Below are 25,815 nucleotides of genomic sequence, written 5' to 3'. Positions count from 1 at the left end.
CCCAAATCAGGAAAGCAACATATTCTTGGCTCACTGACGGCCACTCACCCAGAAAGAAAACCGCCACCAAATGCTTATTCTTATACTCTATAAGGTAGCCAAGGAACTACTGCCCCCAGGAAACACTGATTCAAGAAACACTGGGGATAACTCAGCTGGATGAGAATGCCTGGTCCAGATCTTTGCTACTCTAAGTGAGGCCTATGGACCTACAGCATCTAACAACCTGAGAGCTCACTAGAAATGGGAATCTCTGGCCCCACCAGACCTACTGAATCTGAATCTGAATTTTCACAAAATTCCACAGATGATCTGAGGCATATCTAAGTTTCATAAGCACTGGTCTAAAACAAATCCTTATGGCAATTTTAGGAAAGAAGCAGCTGGCTCACAGCTCAGATCATACAACTTTAAAGAGTATTAATCAGGCCAGGCATGGTGGCTCACACCTATAATCCCAGCACTTTGGGAGGCCGAGGTGGGAGGATCACTTGAGCCCAGGAGTTTGAGACCAGTCTGGGCAACATAGGGAGACTCTACAAAAAAATTTAAAATTATCTGGGCATGGTGGTGTGTGACTGTAGTCCCAGCTACTTGAGAGGCTGAGGTGGGAGGATCGCCTGAGTCCAGGAGGTTGAGGTTGCAGTAAGCTATGATCACACCACTGTACTCCAGCCTGGGTGACAGAGTGAGACCTTGTCTCATAAATTAAGTAAAGTAAGTAAATAAATAAATATTAATCACGCCATGCTATAACCCATCTTGATGTAACTGAGGCATCTGCCAGTTTCTTCTCCAGTTCCAGAGCAGACTTCCAAGTCCGAAGTGTATGAGGTTTCCTTCCTTGGAACTCCTCACAAACAAGATTGAGACTTGAGAATGTCAGACCTCCCATTATCCAATGTTCTTGACTTCTGAAGAAGTCCTTCCTAAGAGGATGGTACAGTCCCCACCACCAGCCCTGCAGGGGATGGCATGGAGCTTTCCAGGCTGGCCCCCAAGGAGTGTGAACCAACAAAAATGCCAGCAGGGAGAATACATACATTCTATATAACAATCATTTTTCAAACTAGTATCCAATGTTGTTTTCATTTCTAGGGATCATGTCTGTCCTAAGGCCCTGTTCTCATGGACACTGAGACCTTGATGACTTCAGGGGGAGGCAGATGAAGCTGAGAGTACAGGAGACCATGTTCAGCCTTCAACTTCTAAAACAGTCTCTTTTTAAGGCTCATTTAAAAAGAAGAGTTAAGAAAGGCAAGAATTTCACTAGGAAGAGCCAGGCTTTGAGGAGTATAAAAAGGGTATTCTAAATCCCAGAAGTGTCTTTTGAGCTATTAAGAACCAGAGGCTGAGTAGACTCAGGGTACAGAATGTTTGACTATAAGCCCTGGAGTGTATGTTAACCCTGGGAAGGCATTAAATTAATTAAGGGGCAGTTTTCTGCTCTCCAGGAAGAAGAAAAGGACCTCTGGGAGTTGAGGGGAGGAGTGCAGAGAGGGATGGGGAGGCAGACAGCAGAAGTGAGGGAACAGAAGTGCGGTCTGTCCCTTGCTCTGACTCAGGTTCAAATCCCAGGGGCAGGGGCAGGGGCAGGGAAGAGACCCCTTTAGAAGGCTCAGTGCAGGGCCACTGGCACCTTGTCAGGAATTTTGGAAGGAAATACTTTTACAGAGGCCAGCATGGCGGGCAGGTCAGACAGGGCGTGACATGGCTTACTCACATTGCCTGGTTTCCCTTGCCCTCTAGTAGATTATGGAGGACGTTTTTTAAGTTTCCTGGGGACTCTCCAGAGGAACATGGAAGGAAGTCCAAGATTTAAGATCAGCATGACTGCTGGGCAGCACACCTATAGCCCAGGGAAGGGAATCCTGCGACAGAGGCTGTGGTCAGGACAGGCCAAAGCGGGGAGGTGACAGAGTCTCAGAGGTTGCCACAGGGGTCTGGTAGGTGGGGCTGATGGCTGAGCAGGTCTTGAGACCTCACAACTAAAGATCCCCAACCCATGCCAGGCCAGAGTGTTCCAGAAACTTAGATCACCTCAGGAGAAAAAGGCAAAAAGTTTACTCTACACAGTCTAAGTACAAACCTAGAAGAGTCTGAATGATTTCACATGTCAAGTGTTTTTTTTCCCTGTCAGCTGTGGAAATGGGGTTTCCTAGTTAAGTTTAGTTATGGAAACCACTTATGGCCCCCCAGTTGCTCCTTCCCACACAAAAGACCTGATCACAGATTCCCCTGCCTCAGAACAGTATTTGGTTCCATGTAACATCATATGGAAGCAAGCCTCAACCAGCTTGTCCTGCCAGTCTCCATCTCTGCCTCTCACCTCCACACACCCTACACTACATTAACATGTTTATTTTCTCCAGATACGCTGTGCTTCATACAGTTCCACCTTCGAACACGCTGCCCTGGCCTGCTGCACATACTCTGCCACAGGCTGGTTATATTTTGGGTAATTATTTATGTCTTTCTCTGCTCTCTCTCAAGGGTGAGGTCTATGTCTTATTCATTTTCTCTCATACAATTCCTGGCTTACAGATGCACTCAGGGGATTCATATATTAAACAATGACAGCCAAAACCACCCAAAGATGGAACAGGCTGTCTCAGAAGGCAGGGAGCTCCCCATCATGGGAAATGTAAAAGCATCAGTTCTGCCGGGAGCTGGCAATGATGCCAAGAAGGAGATAGGAGCCTGGGTCAGTGACCCTTAGGAGCCCACCCTACCTCAAGAATCTGAAGGTCCATGAGTACCAGGAGAAAGCTATAGTGGCAGCGGGCTGAGTGGGAAATGGTGGGAGCAAGCTGAGTGGAGTCCCATTGGTCCCCAGGAGTGGGGAAGATGGCTCTGATGGCACATGTCAACAATGGCTCTAGTATAATGCAGGGAGCATTAGACTTCTTGAAATCCCTATGCATATGGTAACTCACTATAGTATCTGCACCTGCCAGATAATGGTTTAATGTATGTAGGAAGGTATGCATGGGTGTACCTACAGTGCCTATAGATGAGATGCATGGTAGATAGTAAAACAGCAGAAAATAAGCCAAGCCATTAAAACATTTACCCATTTTCTTTGCCTCTACATGTGGTACCTGATAATATTACTAACATGTGACAGGATGACACTAGAAATATGGCAGGACTAACTTTGGACACAAGGAGTCCAGGTTATTAACTAGCCAGTTATCTATCTTCTTCTGGAAGGAAATTTCTTGGGAGTATCCAGTAATTTCATTGTGAAGACTTAATTATGAATGGGGAAAATGGCTGCCCTTTAAGTAATGGGGTCCTGCATTTTTCGTCTGATGAGCCTGGAAATTAAGCCTCAGACCTAAAGTTGAGCACTTTGGTGCTCAGGTTCATTCCTATATAAATACCTAAATGGTATCTGTGCCATAACTGAGCCTTAGCACATGTTAACAGTGGCTTGTAGAAGCTGTTTGGGGGACATCTAAAGTTGTAACTCCCTGTTTGTATACACTGCAGATGTCCCAGGGCAGATGTCTCTTATTACACCTGATTATTGTGATGTGTTTGACAGGTGAGCAGAGGGGAATGCCTCACCTGCTTCCTTTATGTGCTTGTAAACATCATCAGAGCCAGCAGAGGAATACGGAATGTCATCATGAGCCACAAAATCAATCTGTTGAAGAGAGAGAAGAGTGATGTCACCACTGGGATGGATGTGCATGTCTGCAGATTTGAAGGGGGGAATGGTGACTTCAGAATGCCTTTTCAAAATAAGGCAGTTGTATGTTATATTTATAGTGGAGACCTGAATCCTTGGCTGAAATGTATTTCCAACTATTTTCATTTCTATGAGATAATGGGAACTAGAAGAATAAATGTTTTGGTTTCTCTCCTTTGCTGGTCCCTCTTTCTTGTCCTACCCCAGAGAGTAGGTTTTCTTGGCCTTCTGTCCTTCTGCATCTAAAGTTTATCCTTGAGAGAACCCATTCATTCTTTGAATTTTTATCATCCCTCCTATGATGAGGAACCCAAATCTTCATTTCCTGTCCCATTGATGGCAATGGGCACTCACACTTAGGTCACATTTTATACTGTGAAAAGGAATTTGTCTCTTTCCTCATTCGATCCTCATAACCACCTTGTGAGGTGGGCAGGCCACATGTTACTACTTCAGTTGGGACATAAGGTGCTGAAACTAGAAAATTTGTTAGATTTATCCGAGGCTTAAAGACTAGAGTGGGCTGCCGGCGCACCAGGCCAGGTTTAGTGGGCTGCCGGCACACCAGGCCGGGTGGTCTTAACTCCCACTGCAGCCCTCTCTTTTACCACCTCTTGTTGTCACTTTAAATCATCCTGTCCTGAATTTACTTCACCTTTCTGAAAATGAGTGACCCCTTCCAAAGGCACTTTTATTTTATTCATTTTGGGTCTTTGGGAGACCCAAGCCTTGGAATAAGCCTCTTTTCTCTACTTATTTCACTCACCCTAGGTTCCACTGGGATGTGTGTGTCTGTGTGTGTGTGTGTGTGTGTGCGCGCACATGCATATGTAAGTGTGTACCCATCATTTTCTCTCCATTGAGACTACACCAAATCCAGGACCTGGTCACCCAGATTACTGACACCAACTTGTATCTGGCCTTCCTCACTGTAGGCCTCCTCCTCTCCAAGCCATCCTGCTGTCACATGGGGTATCCTCCTTAAACAGGTTTTTTGTTTTTATTTATTTATTTATTTATTTTCTGGTCATCCTCATGCCTGCTTATCTTTATTCCTGTTTCCTGCAACATCAAGTAAACACTCCTTGCCTAGATTTTAAAACCCTTTATAACAAGTCCTTTAAAATGGGGTTTCACTCTACCTTGAGAGGTAATTTAGAGTAGTAGTAGTTAAATACTTGAGAGGTAGTTTAGAGTAGTATGATTCCCTGCCCCACTACTTGTTAGCTATATAACTCATAAGTTGGGGGAAAGGATTCAATCAGGATTTCTCAAGCTCACTACTAGTGACATTCGGGACTGGAGAATTCTTTGGTGTCAGGAGTTGTCCTGTGCATTGGCACATGCTTAGCAGCATCCCTAACTTTTACCCACTAGATGCCGGTAGCACCCCTCTAGCTGTGACAACCCCAAATGTCTCAAGACATTGCCAAATGTTCCTCAGGGCAAACTCGCCCCAGTTGAGAATCACTGGATTAAATGATATAATTATGTTAAAATGCTGAAAAATAATTAGTACGGAGTATATCCTCAATAAATGTTTATTATTATTATTAATTCTATTCTTAGCACTCAAACTTAGTTCCTTTTCCTCTCCAGTGTATAATAACAACTTCTCAGGGTAGCTGTGAGATTGAATTCAATTCATATAATGACAAAGCCCTTAGCACAGTGCCGGGCACATGGTAAATACTCAATAAATTACAGCCATCATTATCATTATAAGTATCCCCCATAATGCCTAGCACATGTTGAATATACAATAGATGCTTAGTAAAAATGTGGTAGTGATTACTGGAAGTAAATCATATTGTAGTTTTTCCTTTTTCTTTTTATTCTCACTGGGAAATTGTCTCTTCAGCTATTACTCATGCACATTTATCAGTGTTCTCTATTCTCTTCTGCATCGTGGCTTTAAAAATAGAAAAGAAAATTCTTAGAACAGCTTAATCTTATTTTTTTTTTTGTACTGCTTATAAAAGGAAAGAATAGCTCCTAATGTGGGGCTGGTAGGGAGATACAAAGCACATAATTTGATGCAGATCAAAAGAATCTCTCATGTTTCCAACTAATAAAAATCTTATGTCAGTAGGATTCTCAGGGTCACAAAATCATAGATATAAAGTTCTTTCTTTAAAGGCTGACCTGTGACCTTCTGGATAAGATGTGTGTTCATTTGTTCCATGAAAAAGAATGCCTATGAATCAATAAGCATCAATAATGACGGTGGTGATGGTGGTGACAATGACATTTTTGGAGCTCTTGTTATGGGCCAGCCAGTGTTCTAACTGCTTAACTAAGATTGTCTCTTAGATCTTCAAAACACGCCCACAAGGAAGATACCAACATCATCCCATTTTACAGTTGAGGTAAGCGAGTACAGTGTGGTTAGATATCTTGTTTAAGGTCTCACAACTAGGAAGAGATAGAGGCAGGATTTGGACCTGGGTGGTTTAGCTCCAGGGCCCATACTCAAAGAAGTGAAAGGATACCAGCCCTAGGGCTTGGGCAGAAAAGAAAGGTGCCACATCAAGCAGTTCCACATGACAGTTCCTGAAATTACCTCTTTTAGAAATTGAGAGAGACTTTGGGCTTTCTGGAGTCTTAGCTGCAGAACCAGACTCCCTAATCTTGCTACTTAGAGAATGTGGGAGAATGACAAGTACCTTGTGTTTTTCCAGAAACTCTGGCGTGAGTGTCCAGGGAGCATCTCTGATTACTTCGTCTACGTAGCGACAGTGTCTGAGAGCTTCGTATCTCTCGGCTTCATTCATCACAGTGAAACCTTTGAATTTGTGGGTGAGATCATCACTGCAAACTGAAACAGGCAAATGCATTAAATGCCATTACTCAGCCCAGGACCTGCTCACAGCCACCCTGGTTCAGACAAGGCTTCTTCAGCAGGACAAAAGAAGCACAGCTTTGCTAGGTGCTTGTCATAATTGAACTCAGTTTTTTAAGGGAACAAAGGATTTGGAGAGCAAAGTAAGCTGAAATCCACTGACAATTCAGAATTTCATTTTAGTGCTAATTACATCTGCATTCTCCATGGAGGCTTCTATTAAAATTATTCTCTACACTACCTAATGTGACTTTCATGTCTTTTTATTTTCCTATCCCACTCCTCAGTGAAAATTACCATTCAGAAATAAAATGACCAAATGAACAGACAGAAGTGAGAGAAGGAGAGGAACCAAGAGGCCTGATTTATAGGAGGTTTGAATGGTTTGAACAATCGGTTCCAATTATTTTACTAGATTATTGTATTTTGCAACCCAAGTATGAGACAGACAGACAGACAGACAGACAGACACACACACACACACACACACACACACACACACACACACACACACAAATACATGTACTTCTGTTTCTGGATTGAGGGCCAGTCACTACACATCAGGCCACTCAATCAAGAGGAGAAAGTCATAAAATCAAAGGTTTGATCTAGTAGAGTTCATCCTTTCCACATCTCTTATCCTTTCTAGATCTCAGGTTCCTGAACCCTCAAATGGGGATATCTTCCACTATCAGCCTTAGAAAACATTTTTTGAGAACTTACAAAAAAAGTGCTTTTAAACAAACTGAACAATAAATACTATTCACTGTCCTATCTTTTGGCTGGCCAAGGCAGCTTTCCTAAGATCTCCTATGTGTCAGGAAGAAATACCACTGTGGGTACAGTCCCTGTTTACCAAGATCCCAGTGAGAGCCTTGCAGTGGCCAGTCAAAACTACCTTGACTGATCTTTGCAATGAATTTTTTTTTCTTTAAAGTATTATGTACTTGCAATAAATTCACTAATTTTTTTTTTTTTTTTTTTTTTTTTTTTTTTTTTGAGACAGAGTCTTGTTCTATCACCCAGGCTGGAGTGCAGTGGCATGATCTTGGCTCACTGCAACCTCCACCTACCAGGTTCAAGTGATTCTCCTGCTTCAGCCCCCTGAGCAGCTGTGATTACAGGTGTGTGCCACAACACCCAGCTAATTTTTGTATTTTAGTAGAGATGGGTTTTCACCATGTTGGCCAGGCTGGTCTCGAACTCCTGACTGCAAGTGATCCACCGGCCTCAGCCTCCCAAAGTGTTGGGATTACAGGCATGAGGCACTGTCCCCAGCCAATAAATTCACTAACATTAAGTGCACAATATGTGTTTAATTAAAAAAAATTAATTGATGCATAATAATTAACATATTTATGGGGTAGACTGTGATGTTTCCATGCATGTATACATTGTATAATAATCTAATCAGGATATTTAGCATATCCATCACCTCATACCTTTATCATTTCTTTGTGGTAAGAACATTCGAAATTCTGTCTTATAGGTGTTTTGAAATATACAATATTGTTAACCATAGTCACCCTAATGTGCAATAGAACACCGGAACTTATTCCGCCTAACTGTAACTTGGTACTCATTGATGAACTTCTCCCTGTCCCCTGTCACCTACCTTCCCCAGCCTCTGGTAACCACTGTTCTACTCTCTATTTCCATGAGATCAACTTCTTTAGATTCCATATATAAGTGGTATTGGTATATAAACACAATGGAATACTATTTAGCTATGAAAAAGAATGAAATCCTGTCATTTATGGCAACATGGATGGATCTGGAGGATATTTCATTAAGTGAAATAAGCCAGACACAGGAAGACAGATACTGCCTAATCTCACAAGATGTGTTTTAAAAACAAAAATATGATCATTTTCTTGGAACAGAATGATGGCCCACAGCCAGAATAAAATCTGGCCACAGAGTAAGCATAGCCAACAGCCACACTCAGCATCCTTGGAAAGCCTTCTGTTGTAGTCCCTTCACATAATCCACACCCAAGCCATCAAGAAAACTGCAGGCTCTGCCTTCAAAGCACTCCCGGAAGCCATGTTTTTCTCAGCACCTCCACTGCTCCCATCCCCGCCCCTTCATCATCTCTCCCAGGGATGACTGCAGTAGCCTCTTAACTGATCTCCTGATTCTGGCATTGCCCACTCCCAACAACTTATTCTCATTGGCCAGAATGAGCCTGTTGAAGCTTGTCAGTCTGTGTCATTCCCAAACTCAGAACCCTTCCCATCTCACTCAGAGTAAAACCGAAGTCCTCCAGTGGCCGACAAGACCCATGCCTCTGCCCACTCCTTGCCTCCCTGACCAGCCTCCTAGTGTCTCCCAGCTCCCTGGCCTTGCAGTTTCTTGAATACTTCTCCTCAGGTCAGGGCCTTACACTATTCCCCAAAACTGGAATAATTGTGCTCCAAATACTCATAGAGCTCACCTCCTCCTCTCCCTCAAGTCTTTCCCCCATCTTCTTTTTTTTTTTTTTTTGACAGAGCTTTGCTTTTGCTGCCCAGGCTGGAGTGCAACGGCACGATCTCGGCTCACTGCAACCTCCGCCTCCCGGGTTCAAGCAATTCTCCTGCCTCAGTCTCCCAAGTAGCCCCACCCTCTTCTGAATTGTGATCCTCTGCTGCGTTACTTCTCCCCATGACACTTGTCTCATGTAGCTCTGTTATTTAGTTTTATTGTTGGTGTTCCCCTCTAAATTCCCCGAGGGCAGGGACTTTTGTTTCGTTTTCTGATGTACCATACCTGGCCCCTAGTAGGCTTTTAACGATATTTCTTGAATGAATTAACAAAGCCTGATACATATAGATACTCAACAAATCAACAAATATTTATTATTATTTATAATAATAGATGTATATTTATCTACAGGTTTCTCTCTCTCTCTCTCCTTCTTTTTTTTTTTTTTTTTTTTTTTTTTTGACACAGAGTCTCCCTCTGTTGCCCAGGCTGGAGTGCAATGGTGCGATCTCAGCTCACTACAACCTTTACCTTCTGGGTTCAAGCAATTCTCCTGCCTCAGCCTCCCGAGTAGCTGGGATTACAGGTGCCTGCCACCACACTTGGCTAATTTTTGTATTTTTAGTAGAGACAGGGTTTCGCCAGGTTGGTCTCGAAGTCCTGACTTCCAGTGATCCACCTGCCTCAACCTCCCAAAATGCTTGGATTACAGGCGTGAGCCACCACGTCTGGCCTACAGGAACATTTCAACAACATACATGCAAATGAGAGACTAATGAGTTTCTAGATATATATATATATATATATACACACACACACACATATGCCTCTATATCTCCTATACATACTTCCCGAGATGTTTTCTATTGTAGCAGTTTATATTACCAAAACAACATCAACCACAAGTCTGGCTTGAAAACTGCTGAGTATCAGAATCACCCTAGGAACTTGTTAAATACATATAAAGAAACCCAGCCCACTCCCTGAGATTTTGATTCAGTGCGTCTGTAGTGGGGCCCAGATAGCTCTGTCTTTGACAAGCTTCAGAGATGATTCTGATGAATACAACATTTGAAAACCCTGAAGCATATTATAAATAACTTAAGTCAAGAGCTCTACCTGTCTTCGAATCACCCATCATGCCCAGAGGTGGGGGTGGGGGGAAAGATGGGCAGGAGGTGGCAGGTAGTAGGGCCATAATAGCTACGTATTGATTTACTGACTATATTAGCTCTTGACCCCATAAACAGGAATTCTTTATGGGCCATGCAATATGATTTTAAAACTAATCTAAGACTTTTTGAATGTTCTTTTAGGACTTTATTAAAATACTACCCCAAGAATCATATTGAGCAGAAATGGATTTCAGACTCCATTTTCTATTTTAAACAGCACAAAACTAGGCCACGCCACATCCTCCCCCTTTCTGAATCTCTGCACCTGAGCAATTTGGTATAACTTCTACATGACCGAGATAATGGCCTACTGATAGAGCACAAAGAAAACAAACATCCTGTTTATGCCAATACGGGGTCCTATTTTCCTATCCCAGGAGTGACCTCAAGAAGCAGCTGAACATGCTGACCAGTTATTGTCTAAACATTAATTACGCCCAAAGCAGCACTGTTGTTCTTGAGTCTTGGCAAATGCACTCTGACAACCAGATGGAGAGCTCTGGGCAGCGGTATTCCATGGATGAATTCATTGAGCTATCTGGGAACTCATGCTGCAGCTAACCTATGCTGGCACCTCACTGTGCTCCCACAGGAGAGAAAATACAACATAGGGGTTGAACTTGGGAGCCCAACAGACTCAGGTTCTAATCCCAGCTCTGCTATTACCGAGAAAGTTACTCAAACTCTCTCAGCCTCGGTTGTCTGATCTTTAAAACATGGTGAAGTTTTGAGAATTAAATTTGATCATCTTTATGAGCAGAGAGTAATGCTGAATAATGTTAGCCATTTATGAATAGCAGTAGGAAAATAGGATCATTCATGGATCTATTACTTCAGATTTTGTGTTCTGTCTTTTCCCTGCCCCCTACTCCAAGAAGGTATGAGGGCCCCGTGGCACAGACTCCTTTGTAGGTGCTGTGAACTCAAGTTGCTGGTAGATAGCCTGACTTCCTGGCTGCTGTTTTCCTGAAGCCAGAGCAATTTGGGGGGTATTCTGGAAAGAAGAAGACAATGAGAGACAAGATCTCTCCAAATTGCAGGGAAAGGGCCAAATGTCTATGGATCCCACAAGCAGCAGGTGCCAGTGGCAGGACCTCAGGAGATATGAGAATGTGAGGCCCTAGGCATGGGAGTTCCACCTGGGAACAGACTGCAGGAATCTGACCCGTGATAGGTGCAATGAATCTGCTCCCTTCTAGTAATTATGTGGGCTCAGACAGTGAGGGCAGTGCAAAAATGGCCCTGGGTTGAAGACTGGAGGCCCCTCTCCTGTTTCTGTAAACATGGTGGACACTTGTTTGACTCTGCGGAGGTGAAGAGAGCCCAGCAAAGTATGAGACTAGGCCAGGCACAGTGGCTCACGTCTGTAATCCCAGCACTTTGGGAGACCGAGGTGGGTGGATCATTTGAGGTCAGGAATTCGAGACCAGCCAGGCCAACATGGTGAAACCCCATCTCTACTAAAAACACAAAAATTAGCCGGGTGGTAGTGGTGCATGCCTTTAATTCCAGCTACTCAGGAGGCTGAGGCAGGAGAATTGCTTGAGCCTGGGAGGCGGAGGTTGCAGTGAACCGAGATCACATCACTGCACTTCAGTCTGGGCGAGAGAGTGAGACTCTGTCTCAAAAAAAAAAAAGACCGAGACTGAATTTCCTACCAGTCAGGCAAAATGGACTCATAAAGAATATTTAGTTTCAATTAAAATATAATAAAATAAATCCAAGTTTGTGGAGTAATCTTTATGTCTTCTATAGTAGTAGTAGTATGTTTACTGTTGTTATTTTTATTGCCCTCCTGCGAAGCAGAGGTGGCTATTTGGTGACTCTATAAAAATTTTTTTAGAGAAAAAAACACTCTAGTATAAATTTTAATTCTTTGGCCTGTTTTTAAATGACACAAACTTGCAAATTAAAGTGGAGGAAAAAAGAGCTTTACAAGTGGAGAGTCTCAATTCACTAAAATAATGCCAACAAGATAAGCTTGCATAGAAGAATTTTCAAATTGTTACTGGCTACATGCTTAAAAAATTAGAAGTGCAGGTATTGGGCTGGGTGCGGTGGCTCATGCCTGTAATCCCAGCACTTTGGGAGGCTGAGGTGGGCAGATCACTTGAAGTAAGTAGTTCGAGACCATCCTGGCCAACATGGTGAAACCCTGTCTCTACTAAAAACAGAAAAATTAACCAGGTGTGGTGGTGCATGCTTGTAATCCTAGTTACTGGGGTGGCTGAGGTGGGAGGATTGCTTGAACCCAGGAGGTAGAGGTTGCAGTGAACCAAGATCATGTTACTGCACTCCAGCCTGGGCAACAGAGTGAGACTCCATCTCAAAAAAAAAAAAAAAAAAAAAAAAGTGCAGGTGTTATAATCATAGTGCAAAACCATGACAATTGTGGTGTCTTCTACTGCCTAAGGTTGAGAAATAGACTATAGTACCTCCAGTTATCACAGTTTCTGGTCCTTTAATAAATGATTTCTGACAAATACCTAGTATTTCTACCAAATACCTGTCCCTATACTTGCCCTGACCAAAGTGGTTTCATGAGTGAAGTCTTCACTCCACCCAGGGGAACTCCTATACCTAACCTACCTGCATATGTAAAGGGGACCCTAGTTAATATGGCAGATCCATTTAACTCACTGTAAGCATTTTACATGTTGACCACACATACAGTTATCAAGAACCAGCCTTTCAACCAACAACACAGGACATCTATTCTTGAAGAGCTCCCTAACTTTCCTCAGTATAGAATTGTCTGCCATTAAGTTGGTTGGTTTGTCATACTCCAGAAAGATAGTCTAAGATAAAAGTCTCCTTAAACTAGGATACATATACCCTCATGGACACACAAAGACTTTTCTTTTCTTTTCTTTTTTTGAGATGGAGTCTCACTCTGTTGCCCAGGCTGGAGTGCAGTGGTGCGATTTCAGCTCACTGCAACCTCCACCTCCCAGGTTCAAGCAATTCTCCTGCCTCAGCCTCCCAAGTAACTGGGATTACAGGCGTGTGCCACCACACCTGGCTAATTTTTGTATTTCTAGTAGAGATGGGGTTTCACCACGTTGGTCAGGCTGGTCTCGAACTCCTGACCTCATGATCCACCCATTCGGCCTCCCAAAATGCTGGATTACAGGTGTGAGCCACCTCACCCAGCCACAAAGACTTTTCAAAAGGTACCCATGAACAGGTAGTTTTAAATCAATCAATGTCCAGATTCAACTTCCAATGGTTCACTTTCCTAATATTAACTAGGTCAAGAAAGTCTCTGGGTCCAAAGCCATGCTTACTCCACTTTACAAAAGAAAGGCACCACCCAAACCTTAATGTGTTGCATTGGAAGGGGTGGAGGGCGATTTAGCCTTCAGGGCAAACCAAATGGAAATCTCAGTTAGTGACCATTCAAAGCACCATGAACCTATGAAAGCTTCCTGTCTTTCCCTGTCTTACACACATTTCTGTCACAGGTGAAGCCTAGTGTTAGAAACTCAATATGGTAGAGTGGAGAATAATGCAAATTTTTGCCTAACAACTTTGCCTCTTCTTCTCCCAGCTATTGTCAAAGAACACATGGATCTTTAGGGATAAGGCCCAAGAACTCAAAGCAAAAGGAGCATTGGAAAGAAATATTGAATGCTTAAAAAAATGGCTTTTTCATGTAGTTAAGGGTAAGCATTTTTTCAGCTATTCTTAACACTTGTATTGAATCCTAAAAATGGCTTTTCTCTTGTAGTTAAGAGTAAGCATTTTTTTTCCAGCTATTTACTTTAAAAACACTTCAATAAACCAAAGCTATATAGGCTGGTACTGCTGCTTCTTAGAAATGTGACTAGAATATTTTCTAGAATTATCAAATTTTTTGAGATACATTGGAATAGATACATGGGTAAAACATTCACATAATTTTTTATAGACTTCATATGCATTATTTAAAAAGGAAGTTAAAAACCTGCGTTATCAACTTACATCATAAAATATTTATTCTATTTACAAGTCATCCTAATTCATCTCATTCTCTATGTTTATTTTCTACCTCTTTATAACAAAAAATCAAATTATTATCTGCCTCCAGATCAATTACTTTTAAATAATATATGCTCCCTTTCTATCTTTAAATATATAGGAAAAGTTTAGTCATAGTATCTACTAAAGATAACTATTTCTGTTTTTCGTATTTATTTGATGATTTCCAAAAGGCAAACACTACAATTTGATACACACACACACACACACACACACACACACACACACACACACACACACACGTGCCAATATTTAGAGAAGGAATAACATGCCTTTTAAAAATCATATGCTTCTTCCTATAAATATCACATAATTTTATCTGTAAATTACATTGCATTACTACAAATTAAGTGAATTGATTTACTGTCTTGTCTTGTTTATAACTTACTATATTAGATCTACATTATTTTAATCTTGACTGATTTTATTTTACACAATCCATTCTATCATTTATTTCCCAGTGTTTTTATAAAGCTTCTTGAAATACATTAATACATTTGAACTGAAAATACATTAATATATTTGAACTGAAAATACATTAATGCATTTGAATTGAAAAGACATTTTCTTGGTTTGTAGGTTTTTAGTAGGTTTGACAATGAGGACTGGTTTTGCCCATTCTGTTGGATGGTGTTTTCTGCAAAGTTAGTAATCTAAAACTGTAGCCCTGAGATTTTGTTTTTTAAAAAAGGTTGTAAGCAAACGATAAAAACATTTTATCAAAAATTACTTGATTGGCAATGGCATAATTAAATTACTAATATTACCATTTCCCCAACCCTTTCTGGCTATATCTAGTTGAATAAGTTGCTTTCAAGTAAAACAATAAGGGATATAATTAAGAGTCATTTAATAAGTCTTGATATAGCCTTTTGTTAGAATTCCCAGACAGAGAAAAAGCAAATGATTCTAATAGCTTGGCAACAAATCCTTTTGCAGGTCAGGTCATTTCTAATCCATTGCTTGCAACAAATTTGAAGGAGGATCTTAACAAATTGTCACTCGATAGACCATTAAAATTACTTTTGATGGCAATAATAGTAATAAATTATGTTGTTATTTTTGGTAAATAACTCAGAAGTTCAAATAATTGAGTGGCATCACTGTAACAAACTCCTTCCATTCTATCTACACATTTGCATGGACAACATATTTCAGCACTTATAACTATAACAAGTAAAATTGGGAAAAAATTGATGTTAATTTTAGCAGTAAGTTATATTCATCCATAAGTACATCTACAGGTACATACTATTCATCTCATTAAGAGATACATTGCTGTCCAAATTTATGTTTAGGTTATTAATTATTTATCAAAGTATATATAATGTGGTGCTTTGGTTAGTTATGCTCTAATTTATATACATATTTTTGTTTCAGAGAAGTATGATACAGTGATCTCTAAAAGATTTGCAAACATTAAAACATATCCCATTAGGAAAAATTATGGGAAAGAAGCAGAATAAAAATATAAGTTTGAGGAGAAAAAATGAAATGTATAAATATTTAAAAGTTAAAAAATAACTTGTTATATGTTTTGTAAATTTATGATGATGTTTCAAAGCATTACAGTATTTAGATGCCAATAGATGCATTAAAGTGATTGGGTAACAATTTTGTTTTTTATTTATGTATTTATTTATTTATTGGAGACAGAGTCTTGCTGTGTCACCCAGGCTGGAGTCCAGTGGTGCAATCTCAGCTCATGGCAACCTCTGCTTCCTGGGTTCAAGCAATTCTCCTGCCTCAGCCTCCCGAGTAGCTGGAACTACAGGTGCACGCCACCACGCCCGGCTAGTATTTTTGTATTTTTAGTAGAGATGGGGTTTCATCATGTTGGCCAGGCTGGTCTGGTCTCGAACTCTTGACCTCAAGTGATCCACCCATCTCGGCCTCCCAAAGTGCTGGGATGACAGGCATGAGCCATTGTGCCCGGCCCACAATTTTGTTTTAAAATGTCGATATTGAATTTCTGGTTTCCAGTCTGGTATGTAAGGAGCTTAAAAGTGGCCACTCGGTCCTGACAACAAGTAAAAACCAAACGAACTGACAAATCTACAACTCTTCTTAGATCCGTCAGAGAACTGAGGTCACAGGGCAAACCACTACTCCCAAAATTGGAGAGAGTAACAGGCAGATAGAGAGAATATTAGCTTACTAAAGCAGAAACCCACAAGCAGAGCTACCTCCCCAGGAACCAGTGCTGGGATAGGAAAATTTAAACTGACAAATCGCTGGCACCTCAGTGTGGACAAAGTCTAAGAGTTCAAGAAGCCATGGGGACAAATACTTTTGTGACTTTTACCTCCAGGAGCTCAAGCAGGGCCTCAGAGTGACAGAGCAAGACCCTCTCTCTTAAAAAATACATAAAAATAAAAATAAAAGTGTATACGGAAAGGAAAAAGATCTAGAAAAACCAACTTGATATTGAAGGAGAAGAAAATGTCAGAAAACTGACACTATCTGACTTCAAAACTTACTATAAAGCTACAATAATCAAGACAGTGTGGTACTGGCAAAAAGAACAGACAAATACGTCAATGGAACAGAAATAGACCCAGACAAATATATAGAGAACCAATCTTTGACAAAGGAGCAAAGGCAAGCAAACATAGACCTTTCAACAAATGGTGCTGGAACAAATGGACATTCACATGCAAAAAAAAAAAAAAAAAAAAAAAGAAAGAAAAAATTAACCTAGACATAAGTTTACATCCTTCACAAAAATCAAATGTAAATGCCAAACTATATGTAAATGTAAAATATCAAACTATAAAACTCTACAGAAGAAAACCCAGATTGGTTTCTTCTGGGTATGGTAATGACTTTTTAGATACAACACCAAAGGCATGAACCATGACAGAAACAATTGATAAGGTGGACTTCATTAAAATTAAAAACTCCTGTTCTGCAAGAGACTATGTTAGGAGAATGAGGAAACAAGGCATAGACTGGGGGCTGGGCGCGGTGGCTCACGCCTGTAGTCCCAGCACTTTGGGAGGCCGAGGTGGGCGGATCACCTGAGATCAGGAGTTCAAGACTGGCCTGGCCAACATGGTGAAACTCCGTCTCTATTAAAAATACAAAAATTAGCCAGGTGTGGTGGCACATGTCTGTAATCCCAGCTACTTGGGAGGCTGAGGCACAAGAATCGCTTGAACCAGGGGAGGCAGAGGTTGCAGTAAGCCAAGGTCGTGCCACTGCACTTCAGCCCAGGCAACAGAGTGAAACTCTGTCTTGAAAAAAAAAAAAAGACATAGACTGGGAGAAATTATTTTAAAATGATACAACTGATAAAGGACTGTTACCCAAAATATACAAAGAACTCTAAAACTCAACAATAAGAAAACAAACAACTGGATTTTAAAAAATGTGCTAAAGACCTTAACAGGTACCTCTCCAAAGAAGATCTACAGATGGCCAGGAAGCACATGAAAAATGTTCAATATCATATGTCACTAGGAAATTGAAAATTAAAACAACCTACTACACACCTATTGGAATGGCAAAAATTGAAAACATTGATATCACCAAATGCTGGCAAGGACATGAAGCAATAGGAGCTCTCATTTATTGCTAGTAGGAATGTAAAATGGTACAGCCACTTCAATCTGCAGTCGAATGCTCTACCTCTGGGCTATACCCGCTCCTGGTACAGCCATTTTGGAAAACAGTTTGGCAGTTTCTTACAAAACTAAACATATTCCTACCTAGATTGCTAGATTGCAATCTAGCAATCACACTCCTTGGTATTTATCCGAATGAACTGAAAATGTATGTCCATACAAAAACCTGCACACGGATGCTTATAGCAACTTTATTTATATTTTCCAAAATGTGGAAGCCACTAAGATGTCCTTTGGCAGATGAATGGATACACTGTGGTACCTCCAGACAATGGAACATTATTCAGCACCAAAAAGAAATGAGCTAGCAAGCCATGAAAAGACATTGAGGAACATTAATTGAATATTATGAAGTAAAATAAGCCTATCTGAAAAAGCTACATGCTGTATAATGCGAATTATATGATGTTCTACAAAAAGTAAACTGTACTAAAAAGAACAGTGGTTGCCAGGGGTTACAGGGAGGAAGAGATGAATAGGTAGAGCATAGAGGAATTTTAGGGCAGTAAAAATATTATCTGTATGGTACTATCATTGTGGATACCTGTCATTATACAATGTATAGCTATGAGTTTGGACAATGTAAAATTTTATCCAAACCCATAGAAGGTATAACGTTAAGAGTGAACCCTAATGTAAACTATGGACTTTAGGTGATAACAATGTGTCAATGTAGGTTAATGGATTGTAACAAATGCATCAGGCTGGGGCAGGATATTCATAGCAGGGGAGGTTGTGCCTGTGCAGGAAAGGAGTATACAGGAATTCTATGTACTTTCCATTCAATTTTGCCGTGAACCTAAAATTTCTCTAAAAAATAAAGTTTATGAATTTGTAAAAAGGTTAATACTTACAATATTCCAGAAACTACATCTTTTATAACTACTTAAATTAAGAAGCAGATACCTAAATTTTATTTACTTATTTTATGTATTTATTTATTTGAGATGGCGTCGCGCTCTGTCACTCAGGCTGGAGTGCAGTGGTGCGATCTCGGCTCCCTGAAACCTCCACCTCCCAGGTTCAGCGATTCTCCTGCCTCAGCCTCCTGAGTAGCTGGGATTACAGGTGCCTGCCACCATACCCAGCTAGTTTTTGTATTTTTAGTAGAGACGGGGTTTCGTCATGTTGACCAGGCTGGTTTAGAACTCCTGACCTCTTGTGATCTGCCTGCCTCGGCCTCAAAAAGTGCCGGGATTACAGGCGGGAGCCACCACACCCAGCCTGATATCTAAATTTTAGACGTCTACTTTAAGCTGTATAAGAAGGTGTACAGTTTTTTCAAAATTCCTTTAGAGATTGTGGGGAACAAAATTTCACGACTCCTAGTCTAAGACAGTGGTCCTCAACAAGGATTTCATCATCCTCTAGGAAGCATTTTGGAAATCTGTGGGCCATCTTCAGTTGTCATAATGGTTGGAGGCAGCTACCAGCATTTAGTGGGCAGGGGCCAATGAAGCTAGACATCTTGCAATGCATGTGGCAGCTCCATATGAGAATTTTCCCACATCCTGCAAGATTTCTGAAAGTCCCTGCATAATATTTAAAATTATTTGAGCTTGAGTGTGCTAGCTCATGCCTGTAGTCCCAGCATTTTGGGAGGCCTAGGCCAGAGGATCACTTGAGCCCAAGAGTTTGAGGCTGCAGTGAGCTGTCATCGCTCCACTGCACTTCAGCCTGGGAGACAGAGCAAGACGCTATCTCTAAAAAAAAAAAAAATGATTAAATAAAAAACTTAGAAAAATAGAATTATTTGAGTCTAGAATCTGCCTTTGTTTTGCATACAATCACAAAGTATTTCTGCAACAGTTATGATAGACACAGAATTTTAGAGGAAGGCAATTACTATGTACATCAAGGAAGATTGCACTTTGTTTTGTTTACAATTTTACCAAAAGGCATTCACCATTTGGGAAATCACACCCTGACAGCAATGCCACTCTTAGGATTTGAGCTCTTATACCATGCCCCCATAGCAGTCTGCCTATACACAGGAGGTTAGAGATTCCATTTAACAGACTTGGGATCAAATATTAAATTAATGGAGACATATGAAATACAGGATGTCACTGAATTTTTTTTTTTTTTTGAGACAGAATCTCACTCTGTGGTCCAGGCTGGAGTGCAGTGGCACGATCTCGGTTCACTGCAACCTCCACCTCCCGGTTTCAAGCGATCCTCCTGCCTCAGCCTCCTGAGTAGCTGGGGCTACAGGCGTGCACCACCATGCCAGGCTAATTTTTTGTTGGATTTTTAGTAGAGACGGGGTTTCACCACATTGGCCAGGCTGGTCTCAAACTCCTGACCTCAGATAATTCACCCACCCCAGCCTCCCAAAGTGCTGGGATTACAGGTGCGAGCCACTGCGCCCAGCCAGGATGTCACTGAATTTTATTAACAGAGTGGTTAGAAGATATTTCATAGTATTACCATTCGATTATTTTATGTGAGATAATAAGAGTAAGAAATCTACAAAGAAAAGAACACACTGAAATTATTTATTATTGTTTGTGTTGCCCATGGTTGGTGTTTTTCTTGTTTGTTTGTTTTAGAGATGAAGTCTCACTGTGTTGTGCAGGCTGGAGTGCAATAGCTATGTACAGGTACGATCATAGCTCACTATACCCTTGAACTCCTGGGCCCAGGTGATCCTCTTGCCTCAGTCTCCCGGGTAGCCGGCTCTACAGACATGCACCACCATGCCCAGCTTTCACTCTTACTCTGTCACTGTTCCCAGAAGTCTACGTACTATTTCTTTATAGCTTCATGTTGTATTGTTTTATTTTCTTTCTGTACTCCAGTCCCTGTCACTTACCAAAGGATACAGTCTTGTGGTCATCCTAGTAGTTCAATATGCCCTTGGCTTCTACAACCCATGTAATAGCCATTGAGGGAATATCTGAATTTCTTTGTATACCTGCTATAGAGGACATTGTTCTTTGGATTACTCAATGCCCCTTACACAGTGACCCTCTGAAACAGTTATCTCAGAACTCAGGCAGGAAAAACTAGTTCTTCCTGATGGCACAATTCAGCTTCTAGATTTTGAGAGTGATAGAATGACTGTGTAGCTCCCTTTGCTATAGCTGCTAAAAAGTCCAGGATTTCTTACTGAAATTTTTCTCCTTTTATTCTGCTTTATTTCCTGGCTTCTGCCCATATTAATTTCTCTGAGTATTGAATCATCTGTGCTTTTAGGGAAAGCCTCCTTAAGATACACAAATCAAAAAACTAACACGTCACCATGTCTTCTCTGCTTGCCCCACACTGTCGTCTTGCCTGGTGAGAACGCTGCACAAGGAAGACCGGATGTTCTGGCTTTTGAGTGCTTTTATTTCATTCAGGTCTCTGCACAAATGTCACCTCCTCAGAGAGGTCTTCCCTGACCTTTATACCTAAAACATCCCTCCTTCCTCCACCCAGTCACTCTTTTCTCTTATCCTATATTTCTTCATAGTACCACTACTACATATTTACCTGTTTAGTGGGCAATGACTGCCTTTCCCTCAGACTCCAAGTTCTCTGAGGACATAGACAGTCTATTTTGTTCATGGCCACAACCCCAGTATATAGAAAAATGCCTGGCACATAGTAAGAGTTCAATAAAGAGTTGTTAGATGAAGGGGCCGGGAGTGGTGGCTCATGCCTGTAATCCTAGCATTTTGGGAGGCTAAGGCAGGTGGATTACCTAAGGCCAGGAGTTTGAGACCAGCCTGGCCAACATGATGAAACACCATCTCTACTAAAAATACAAAAAATTAGCCAGGCATGGTGGCGTGTGCCTGTAATCCAGCACTTTGGGAGGCCGAGGCAGGTGGATCATGAGGTCAGGATTTCAAGACCAGCCTGACCAACATGGTGAAACCCCGTCTCTACTAAAAATACAAAAATTAGCCAGTCACGGTGGCACGTGCCTATAATCCCAGCTACTTGGGAAGCTGAGGCAGGAGAATCACTCGAACCTGGAAGGCAGAGGTTGCAGTGAGCCGAGATCGTGCCATTGCACTCCAGCCTGGGTGACAGAGCAAGACTCCATCTCAAAAAAAAAAAAAAAAAAAAAAAAAAAAAGTTGTTGAATGAAGAAATCATTCAGTGAATCAGTTAAATCACTGTTGCCTAACGACCTAGAGAGCTACTGATATTGACTGACTGCCTTCTCCAATTTACAAGAACATACTGAAAGCTATACATTTCCTTTGATCTTACCTTGGTTGTGATAACACAGGGCCACAGCTAGTGTTCCTGTTAACTGTGACCCATACCTAACCACCTCCAAACTTAGGCCACCCAAATGACCAAAGCCCAAACACTGCAGAGGTCTCTCCAGGGCCCCAGTAGCCTAGGACCAGACTCCAGGTGGTAGTGCTCTCTCAAGAAATGGTTTTCAGGCTAAAGGGAGGTAAGCAAGGGTTGGGTTCTCTGCCTGTTTTGGGTTCCCTCTGCATGACTTGCCCAGTAACCGTTGCCTTTCACAATTTCTTCCTTCTGGAAAGAACTCCATTCAATGGTCCTGTGGTCACCATCCTTGGCAAAATCTGCAGAAGAGTTCCTCTTAAATGTCCAACAAGTGGTTTTTGGCAGGGCATGGTGGCTCACGCCTGTAATGCCAGCACTTTGGGAGGCTGAGGCAGGTGGATCACCTGAGGTCAGGAGTTCAAGACCAGCCTGGACAACATGGTGAAACCCCATCTCTACTAAAAATATTAAAAAAAAAAAATTAGCTGGGTTTGGTGGCACGTGCCTGTAATCCCAGCTACTCAGGAAGCTGAGGTGGGAGAATTGCTTGAACCCAGGAGGTGGAGGTTGTGGTGAGTCAAGATTGCACCACTGCACTCCAGTCTGGGTGACAGAGTGAGATTCTGCCTCAAACAAACAAACAAACAAACAACAAGTGGTTTTTAATTGCAGAAGGTAACAAAATGCTTTAAAAAACAGTTATGTAGTCTCTTACCAGTACTTTTTTTTTCTCCCAGTAGAGGTGTAAGATGTGATGGTGCCTAGTTTATATGCCACAAAAACTGATTACTCTGAATGAATATGCTCCTTCCAGAAGCTACACAAGTGAGATACAGGTCTTCCGAGTCAGGTACTGTCCGTTTTAGCCAAATTGAAATAGTTAGGCCTCCTGGAGGAGGAAAATTTCAATCCACATCTAACGATCCTTCTCTTTCCATGGACTCAGTGAGTAAATTGGTCCCTTCGTTGTGAACCAAGATTACCTCAGTATATAAATCTCCATGTCTTTAACACACTGCCACAAATTCAACTAAGTGGGGCTGTTACAAGCCACTAGTGTTAGCACAACATTGTCCTAAGTGCTGTGGGTCACACGAAAGAAATAGATAATGACCTTGTTTGTTCTTCATCATCCTAACTCCCTTCAGTTCTTTGAGATTTGAAATCAGAATAATATTGCTTCTCTTATCCCTCTAGAAAATTTTAGAAACATAATTTGGATCAAGCCTTAAACACTAGGAGAAAGGCACTAATGGAAAACATGAAGCATTTACCCTTAGTAGTACTATCAGCCCATCTCTCTCTGAGGATCAGGGTTATACAATCCCATGATGTAACTTCCCCTATGGTTTTTCAAACATCATTTTAAATTTCAGGCATTGAACAAGAGAGCCAGTATGGGCTGAATTGGAAGCATTAACAATGTGAGATTTTACTGATGGAACTGAAAGGGGCTCTTTTCAGAAAGCATATTATAAAAGAGTTTTCTAGACAAAAAGAAAATGCACTTCTTACCTCCTACCAACAAGTAGCTGTTGGGAAACAGTGTTTTTGCTTGCATAAGGGCCCTTGCGTGACCCGAGTGGAAGAGGTCAAATATTCCATCGGCGTATACTCTGACAGGCCTGTCAGCTGTGGGAGAAAGAAAACACTGTTAACAGAACTGCAGAATGAGGAATCTCAGCTACCTTCCATCAGTCATAAGAAACTTTCTGGATAAGACACAATCTCTACATACCATCAGTTTCACATCAGTGCATGAAACTAATTTTAAAGAGGTTCTTCTGAAGACATCAAAGCAGAGCAAAAACATAACAAAATTAAGATCAAACCAGGGAACACACATTTTTAGCCAACAGAAGAGACAAGCACAGAGCACTGGGGAGTTGTCTTGACCCGGACTGGAGTCTAGGTGACTGAGCCAGCAGAGTCAGCCCAGCTGAGACACATAGGCAGGAGTAACTGAGGAGCTCAATGGAAACAGCAAATGGCTTCATCCTTGAGTCTGGCAATCCTGAATGAAGACCCCAAGTCCCTGTTCCCAAAGGCAATGATGTACTGCAATCTGCTCACATGGCTCACCTTACACCTTTCTTCCCAACTCCAAGTCACGTTGGTAGCCTGAAATCAGCCACGGTAGAATGCTTCCACCACAGAAATTGGCAAATGCTACAAATCAGGGCTTATTTCCTGCTGGAGGACCAGCTGTTAAACCTTTACCAGCATACCACTGCAAGGCCACTCCCTAACCTCTTTGGTATAATAAGAGATGAGGGACATACGCCTCAAAGGGAGGAAAGTCAGCATGTAGTGTTGCATGTAGAAGTGGTGCTTAGGGCTGAAGATGAGCAACAAACACTATAGTCCCTCCTAGGGAGAAAGGCCAAAAGTGAAGAGGTCTCACAGACAGTGGCATACAGTGCTTTAAAAAGTGCTGTTCCAAGAGGAAGAGGGACACACTTCAGTACAGCACCCCTGCGAACCAGGAGACTGGGATAACACTATTGCTCAGCCAGGCCAAAGACCCATCCCCTTCAAGTCAGAGAGAGAAATTGAGTATATACTTCCATCAATTTGGTAGACAAAGCAAGTCACAAAATTATTCTTTTTAGCTGGTTGGAGGAAGGACGTTGCAGCTCTATTATATCCCCATCCTGATAGTCTGGAAGATGCCTGCTACATTTATATAGAAAATTCTGTATCTTTTGCCAACCTTGACACCTTTCTAGACTCTCAACAAAGGAACTAGAATGTGAAAATCCAAGAAGGGGATTCAAAAATGGATGACAGGAGAAAGAAGTAGTTTCTCATATCAAAGTGCATTTTAAGCACCCTTGTCACCTCTTCTCTATGGCTACAAACAACATAGAGATATTTTATTCTTGCAGTGAGAAGGAAAGAGACATATGTGGCCACAATAGTGTTTTTTGTTGTTGTTGTTGTTGTTGTTGTTTTTCTTTCTTTTCTTTTCTTTTTTTTTTTTTTTTTTTTTGAGACAGAGTCTTGCTCTGTCACCCAGGCTGGAGTGCAATGGCGCGATCTTGGCTCACTGCAACCTCCACCTCCCGGGTTCAAGCAATTCTCTTGCCTCAGCCTCCTGAGTAGCTGGGATTACAGGCACTCAGCACCACACCTGGCTAATTTTTGTATTTTTAGTAGAGACGGGGTTTCACCATGGTGGCCAGGCTGGTCTTAAACTCCTGACCTTGTGATCCACCCACCTTAGCCTCCCAAAGTGCTGGGATTACAGGTGTGAGCTAATAATGTTCTTTAAAAAGAAATACAAGGACTATCAGTTAAATATGGTGAACTGAACACATAGATTATCTCTACTTTCTCCCAGAAACACCACAACAATTACTAAGAGTTAAAAGTTAAAGAGTTAAAAGTTAAAGTTAAAAGTTAAGTTAAAAAGATAGAATCCCCCCGAGGACAGAGAAAACAAGAAAGGCAATGTCAATGGATGAGAGACTTCAACAACATTATGGAAAGTTGATTGTCAAGTGTTGAGTGCCTACAGGGAATAAGAATCAGGGGTGAAGAAGGTAGAGAAAGGGACCACTAGTTTTCTTTATAAGCTAAGAGTACTACTGATTTTTGAAAATAGTCGGGCGTGGTGGCTCAAGCCTGTAATCCTCGCACTTTGGGAGGCTGAGGCGAGCGGATCACCTGAGGTCAGGAGTTCCAGACCAGCCTGACCAACATGGTGAAACCCTGTTTCTACTAAAAATACAAAAATTAGCCAGATGTGGT

At 41.5% G+C, this 25,815-nt stretch overlaps 1 protein-coding gene across 4 annotated transcripts in view; it reads right to left on the bottom strand.

Annotated features, from left to right (window-relative positions):
* Positions 1-25,815, bottom strand: part of LOC105478244 (phosphate cytidylyltransferase 1B, choline) — a 114,592-nt gene that overhangs the window by 25,679 nt on the left and 63,098 nt on the right. For all 4 annotated transcript variants that reach the window (XM_011735379.2, XM_011735377.3, XM_011735378.3 and 1 more), the window contains exons 3-5: positions 23,578-23,694; positions 6,364-6,515; positions 3,574-3,652 (exon numbers count right to left, since the gene is read on the bottom strand). In XM_011735379.2, coding sequence (XP_011733681.1) covers positions 3,574-3,652; positions 6,364-6,515; positions 23,578-23,694 — 348 coding nt within the window. The remainder of the gene's footprint in view (positions 1-3,573; positions 3,653-6,363; positions 6,516-23,577; positions 23,695-25,815) is intronic.

This window comes from Macaca nemestrina, chromosome X (genome assembly GCF_043159975.1).
Source record: "Macaca nemestrina isolate mMacNem1 chromosome X, mMacNem.hap1, whole genome shotgun sequence".
NCBI lineage: Eukaryota > Metazoa > Chordata > Mammalia > Primates > Cercopithecidae > Macaca > Macaca nemestrina.
The sequence above is the reverse complement of the archived record's forward strand: the minus strand, read 5'-3'. Positions and strand labels throughout refer to the sequence as shown.